Raw genomic sequence first — 7,589 nt, 5'->3', positions numbered from 1 at the left:
CTGGATTCATGTCCTCTAGCTCACCTGAACTAAGCTGGTTCTTCTCTGGCTTGTCAATATCTTTTATACACTAATCTTCAAAGAATACCACATCTCTACTCCTGACGAGCTTCTTCTCGGTCGGATCCCACAATCTTAACAAAACTTTTCATCGCCATACCCCAAGAATACACACTGCTTGATCTTTATATCAAGCTTGGACCTCTCATCCCTTGGTACGTGAATGGATGCCCTGCATCTAAACACCTTGAGATGACTGTATGATAGATCCTTTCCATTCCACACCTTCTCAGGTACTACTCCATTCAACGGGACTGATAGAGATCTGCTTATCAAATACACTGCCGTGTGCATTGCTTCTTCCTAGAATGTCTTAGGCAACTTCGCATGGGATAACATGCATCTGATTCTCTCAACAATGGTGCGATTCATTTGCTCAGCCACACCATTATGCTGAGGGGTCTTGAGAACCGTTTGTTCATGCCATATGCCTAGGGACTTATAATACTCATGAAAGTCACCAATGTATTCACCACTATTGTCAGTGCGGATGCACTTCAATGATCTGCCTATATCTCTCTCGACCATAGAATGAAACAATTTAAACACACCAAAGACTTCGTCCTTGAATTTCAAAGCATAAACCCAAACCCTCCTAAATGCATCATCTATATATAAAAGTGACAAAATAAAATACCCCACCTAAGGTTTTTGTCCTCATAGGACCACAAACATCAGAGTAAACCAAATCTAATGCATGCACTTTATTAACATGAGAAGCAGATTTAACAAATGAAACTCTATGCTGTTTCCCTGATAAACAATCAATACAGGTTTTAAGAGGTATACTTATCACGTCTGGAAGGAGTCGCTTCCTCGCTAATAGATGAAGCCCTTTTTCACTCATGTGGCCTAGACACTTGTGCCACATGTCAATAGCTAAATCTTCCGCTGCGTTCAACCCACCCTTTTACATACTGATACTTGCCTTGTAAAGGGTGTAACACTTTTTTCCTCTGACTACAATGAATGAACCCTTGATGAGCTTGCAACGCCCACCAGCAAACCGGCTTTCGTAGCCATCATCATCCAACATTCCCGTCAACATCAAGTTGTGGCGAAGGTTTAGGATATACATCACATCCCTGAGAACTAATGTACAGTCCACATCAGTCTTTACACAAATATCACCGACCCCTATGATCTTCGATACGTCAGAATTTTTCATCTTTACGGTCCCATAGTCACCTGACTTATAGCATGGGAAGAAGTTTCTGCATAGAATCGCATGAAACGAGGCTCCTGAGTCTATCACTCAGTCGGTGTCCTGACTCGTAGCCATGAGACAAACATCATGATCTGCTGAAAGAATAACTACAACATCGCCATCTAAAGCGACCGCAATGGAATCTGATTCATTTTCCTTCTCTTATCCTTTTCCTTTCTTGTCATTCTTATTCTTACGACATTCATGCTTATAGTGACCCTTCTTGCCACAATTCCAACATTCAACATCCTTCCTGGTACTCGACTTGCCTCTTGATTTATCTCGGGCCTTCCCACCCTTCCTATTCTTTCTTCTCCCCCGTTCTTGTGTCATAAGGGTCTCTTGCTGAGTAGACCCCTGAGACTTCCTCCTTGTCTTCTCATTAAAGAGACAACTAGTTACTTGTATCATGGACACCTTTCCTTCTGGCGCGGAGTTACTTAGAGACACCACTAATGTCTCCCAACTATCAAGCAATGAGCTAAGCAATAATAAAGACTATAGTTCATCGTCCAGGACTATCTTCATGACGGAGAGCTGGTTCAATATATTGCTAACTTCATTCATGTGCTCAGCCACAGAACCACCATCTTTGAACTTGAGATTCACAAGTTATCTTATCAGAAAAATTTTATTGTCGGCTTTCTTCCTCTCATACAGCCCTTGCAATTTCAACCACAGGCTAACGGCTGAGGTCTCTATAGACATATGGTGGAATACGGAATCATCCAACCATTGTCTAATAAACTCCACGGCCTTCCAATCCATCTTCATACAATCATCATCAGTCATATCCTTTATTTTTGCTGATATGCCTAAGATTGGAGCATACAAGTTCTTGCAATAAAGCAAGTCCTCCATCTTAGTCTTCCATATGGTCCAGTTAAAATCATTGAGACTGATTATCCTTAATGAACCACCTTTCATAATTCAAAAAATCGATCCCACTCTGTTCAAAAAGCCAATAGCTTTGATACCACTTTGTTGGGGGCTGTTGCACAAAACCTTAGGATATAACCTCCCAAAAACACCAGAATTATAGGATAATAAAGCAATGAAATAAATCAAAGCACAAACCATACGACACAAGAGATTTTTACGTGAAAAACTCTCAAAGAGGTAAAAACCACAGGACCTAGTCCAGATCGACAATCCACTATGAATTAAAACATTATAATCTTCTTTACTCACGCAGGAATGGATGAACAATAAGAGAATAAAGAAAAAACAGAAAGATCTCACCGATTACGAAGACGTAGAAGCACTGAGATGTTGAGTGCACAGTAGATCACCTCTACGAGCAGAACCTCCCTTCCACAAGCTTCCTCTCTTTCTCTTTCTCTCTCACACCTTTGATAGCCCTAAACCCTTTAGCAAACCTTTGCAAAGCTTTAGGAAACCCTCTTGCATTCCCTAGAAAAGCCCTATGAACCCCTATTTATAGTTTAGGCAGCCCCCTTTCGCACCTCTTGCGAAACCGTCTCAGATTTCGACAGTCTGCACAAAATCCGGACTCAAATCTGCGTAATCTCGACTGGTCGAGAACCTCGGAGATCTAAAACCCATTGTTCGTTGTACTTTGAGTCGAGCACCACCCTCGACCAGTCGAGCAGGGCACTCGACCGGTCGAGCGACGAGGAGAAAAATCCCCATCAACTGAAAGCTCGAGTAAACTACACAGCCATACAAGAATCATTGGAATGGAGCCCAAAGCTCAAGTAGACAACAGTACCACACGAAGCAATGGGAATGGAATGCCTATCGTTGAAAGCTTTGCGAGGGATAAGAAGTTTTGGATCAAACCAACTTCTGAGTTTCACTTAATACTGGTCTGTGTGACCTCATGAACAGGTTGGATGGCAAATAAGCATCATTAGATCTTAGGAAGGTTTCAAATGTGGACGTCATTATCTCTACTGTTTTTTTTTTTTTTTTCTTTTTTCTGTGGTCACTTGAGCTTTGGAGATATACTTAATTTTAGGCCATGTGTCCTTAAAATGAGCTGAAAATGGATGAACAGCTTGGATAAAATACATACATCAATTGGGCCGATAGAGATTCGTACCCGACTGAGTGAATATAACACACATTATGATGGGCCACCAGAATTTTTATTTGCCATCCAACCTTTTTTTTTTTAAACCAAATAATCTCAATTTTTATTTTTTTTTGCCATCCAACCTGTTGCTGAGGTAAAATAAATAAATAAATAAAGAAGACATGGATGAAAGGACTACATGAATATCAGCATGATCCAAAACTTTTGTGGCCCAAGAGAAGTTTTTAATTGTCATTCACCGCAGTTTACTATGGTGTGGTCCACCTGAGATTTGGATGTGTTTTACGCAATATGCCCTAAAATAGCTGAAAAAACGGATGGACGGCGTGGATTTAAGACACGTACGTCAAGGTGGGCCCCACAGTCAGGGATTCACCCACCCCGGTGGATCCGGGGATCCACCTAAGCCACGCCGGACACGGTAGAATATATATTATAACAACAATAGGGTGGAAGGGATGGCCAGATTTAGATGACCATTGTCAAATCCCCACCGCAAAAACCTCTTGCATTGCCAGCTACACTGACCACGGAAATCACATGGGTGGCGTTGTATTTTATTATATCCTCTCTATAAATTTCCAATCTCTCAACTCTATAAATATCCACACCCCACGTCTTACTCCTCCATCCCAAACACATCTGAGCCGCTACTCCCACGACAACAAGGTGTAAGTGTTTGGAGATGGCCTCAAAGAGCTCAGCGTCAGCTGCCCTTTTACTCTCCCTCAACATTCTCTTCTTTGCTTTTGTCACCGCCCATGATAGCCCTTGCCTTTGTAGCCGTTGCTCTTGCAACCCTACCCCAACTCCTAATCCTCCTTCAACGGGTACATGTTCCATTAATACACTGAAGCTGGGTGTATGTTCCAATTTGCTGGGGGTGGTGAACGTGATTATCGGATCGCCACCAACACTTCCATGTTGCTCTCTAATCCAAGGGCTGGCTGATCTCGAGGCTGCCGTTTGCTTGTGCACTGCCATTAGAGCCAATGTCTTGGGCCTCAATCTCAACGTTCCAGTTTCCTTGAGCGTGATCTTAAACGACTGTGGTAGAAGGGTTCCAAATGGATTCCAATGTCCACAGAATCTATCTCTGACTACCACCCTTGGATGGCTCTAGTATCGTCTTTACTGTTTTTTACGTTTGAATAAACAAACACGCAACACTTTCTACGCCTACGAATGCATTTCTCGTAGCCTAGTGTTGTGGGTTGTGTTGGCATGATATAGATGTACTGAGTTGTTTTTCTGATGTTGTTGGAAATTAAGACTACTTTGTTTTCTGCTTAATTAAGGTTAGTTTGTTGTACATACATCTGGGATCTATATTTGAAGATAGATGTTAATTTCACGTGGGTGTGTGTGGTAAATCAGGCCCACTTGTCAGGTGGTCCTGAGCATGCTGATTCTGCCTATAGAAAATCAAGATGACATGATCTTCGGTGAGATACACATATACACAGGAACGTCTGTGGACAGTTTATTTCTTTAGTGCTGGTGTGATCCACTTCATAATTGACAAAGGAATGGATGTGATGAGGTCGATCACTATCTTCCTCAGAGAATAACTACTCCAAATCCATAGAGCTCTTTGGACTTCTCACAGAGCTTCTCAAATTCACAAAGCATAAAAATATAAGATAAATTTAAAATACATTGAAAGTACATTCCTTTAAATAATAAGCTCAAACCTATGATGGAGTTTTAGACTCAAATTCCCTCAAAAATGTAACTTACTATAAATAATAAACTTACCATTATCTATATAGGGTCACCAAAAATATTAAGTTTCCAATTTACCCTTAACCACATTGTTCTCCTAACTTTTCTAAGCCCTTTTATGTTGGGCACTACTACAACTCAAATGATCAAAAATTATATGCCAACTAAAACTTACCATTTATAGTAAAAACGAAATTAAAATAGACTTTTGACCGTCGATCGAATGGAATCTCGCAAATCCGGCATGGTCAACCCATCATTGGGGTTGGTTGGCTAAAGTAGCTTCTCTTACCTTAAAATCATATATGATACGTCGAAAAACTCATTCCAATTTGCGAGATACGACTATTTTAAGGTTCTGACGGTCTAGATCATTTCTGCATCCAATCATGCCTTCTCTGATCCATCTTTTACATGAAACTGTGTGTGACCCGCTCTGCATCAATAATCATATAGCAATGCCTTTTAAGACATGGCATCCATGCGGATGGCTCACTTGATACATTGGATTTAATCCATATGTGCATTTTCTTTTTCACGTGTGAGAGGAGTGCACACAAAACAAGTGCAATTAGGACATGTTCGTGTATTAATTATCTTGCATGGTAAGTTCGGTTTCATCAAAGGTAACGAGGATTATGTAGTACTTAATGGGACATGACTATATGAGATGAAGAAAGGTGAGCTGTATTGAAGTCGGAGAAATGATCATAAATTAGAACGAGAGTTATACGATAGTCAGGCATCGTATGGCACTTGAGACGCAGGCACTCACCACCGATTCCGAATCCTCACCAGCAGCCGTTGTCCGCGGACGCGGTTTGGATGGGGACCCAACACCCTGCGATAGCTGTTGTCAAAGTTCTTTGGGGCCACGTTGATATATGAGTTTTATCCACGTGGTCCATCCATTTTGCCGATTTTTAAGGCATAGGGCGAAAAAATGAAGAAGATCCAAAGCTTAAGGGAACTACACCACGAGAAACTGTGGGATTTGAATGCTTGTTGTTGAAAACTTCTTGAGAACCACGAGAATGTTTATATTCCATCCAACCTATTCATAAAGTCACATAACCCTGTACGAAGATAAAACGAAAATATCAACTTGATACAAAACTTATGTGGCCCACTTGAAGTTTTCAACAGTAAGTGTTAAATCTCTACTGTTTCCTTTGGTGTGGTCCAATTTGGCTTTGGATCTGCGTCATTTTTATTTTTAGGCTCATACTTAGAATGAGTTGAAAAAAAAAAAAGACAGCATGGATAAAATATATACATCATGGTAGGGCCATGGAGGTTTGACACGAGCTACCTGGTTGGTGTTGGGGTCACCAGCCAAACCTCGTCCATTGTACAGCGGTTGCAGCACCTGAACGGAAACGGATTGGCTACTCCCCCTGACACCAGCCAATGGCTGGTGGTCGGTGCTCCGTGGGCCCCACCATGATGTATGTTTTTCATCCATGCTGTCCATCTATTTTTACAGATCATTTTACATATGAGACCAAAAATGAGGTATATGCCAATCTCAAGTGGACCATATTACAGGAAACAGTGTTGAATAAGCGTCAACCATTAAAAACATTTTGGGGGCCATAAAAGCTTTGGATCAAGCTGATTTTTGTTTTTTTCTCTTCATCTTGGCCTGTATGACCTAATCAACAGATTGGATATCAAATAAACAGTACAGTGGGCTTTAGTAGGATTTTAATTGTGGATGTCCAATTACTATTGTTTTCATGTGGTGTGGACTACCTGAGAGTTATATACCTCTAATTTTTGAGATCAACTCCTAAAATGATCTTTAAAAATGGATGAACGGAATGGATGAAACACATACATTATGATAGGGCCCTCAGAGCACCGACCACCAGCCACCGGGATGGTGGCAGGGGGAGTAGCCAATCCGTTTCCCCCCTGAACTCTGTGGGCCATCATGATGTTTGTAGCAAATCTAGTTCGTGTGCGTCTGTCTTCACCGTACATCTCAAAAGTCATTGAGATCTAGATCCCAGGTGGGCCACACCATGGAGAATAATGCGAAAACACACCTGAAGCCTTTCAGTTTACTCCGTGTGGCCCACCTGAGTTTTGGGTCAGACTGGGCTATCCCTTCATTTTGGTAAGGAGCTCCTGAAGAGTGGATGGGACAGAATATACCGACCATGGTTGCGCCCACATGTACGCTAATTTTTTGAACAATTACCAAACATTGAGAGGTGCGTCTGACAGCCGGGTAGATGTGTGTGTGTGTAGATGAATGTCCAACAATCACGTACTTAAATAGATTCATGACGCATCTAAATTCGACAGTATAATTTGTAGTGGCAATGGGCTGGGTGCGGGCCGTGCTAGGCAAGGCGTGGGACTGGACCCATGGTTAGACCAAGGCCCAAGCCCGTCATGGGCCTAGCATAATGGGCCCAAGTCTCAAGCCTTTAAAAATTATTTGGGCGCAGGCTCGACATAACCCAACTAGACCTGAAAATTAATAAAATCCATGTTTCCCTCTTCAATGTTTTTAATCTATCCCTTATC

General features: G+C 41.7%; 1 protein-coding gene across 1 annotated transcript; it reads left to right on the top strand.

The window, feature by feature from the left end:
* The first annotated feature begins 4,011 nt into the window (after positions 1-4,011).
* Positions 4,012-4,449, top strand: LOC131249503 (14 kDa proline-rich protein DC2.15-like). The gene has a single exon (XM_058250314.1). The coding sequence runs from the start codon at positions 4,012-4,014 to the stop codon at positions 4,447-4,449; it is 438 nt and encodes a 145-aa protein (XP_058106297.1).
* Positions 4,450-7,589: the final 3,140 nt, after the last annotated feature.

This window comes from Magnolia sinica, chromosome 6 (genome assembly GCF_029962835.1).
Source record: "Magnolia sinica isolate HGM2019 chromosome 6, MsV1, whole genome shotgun sequence".
Classification (NCBI taxonomy): Eukaryota; Viridiplantae; Streptophyta; class Magnoliopsida; order Magnoliales; family Magnoliaceae; genus Magnolia; species Magnolia sinica.
This window is presented reverse-complemented; position numbering and strand designations above follow the sequence as displayed.

Coding starts and splice junctions, on each gene's coding strand:
- LOC131249503 (XM_058250314.1), top strand. CDS start 4,012: ATGGCCTCAAAGAGCTCAGCGTCAGCTGCCCTTTTACTCTCCCTCAAC.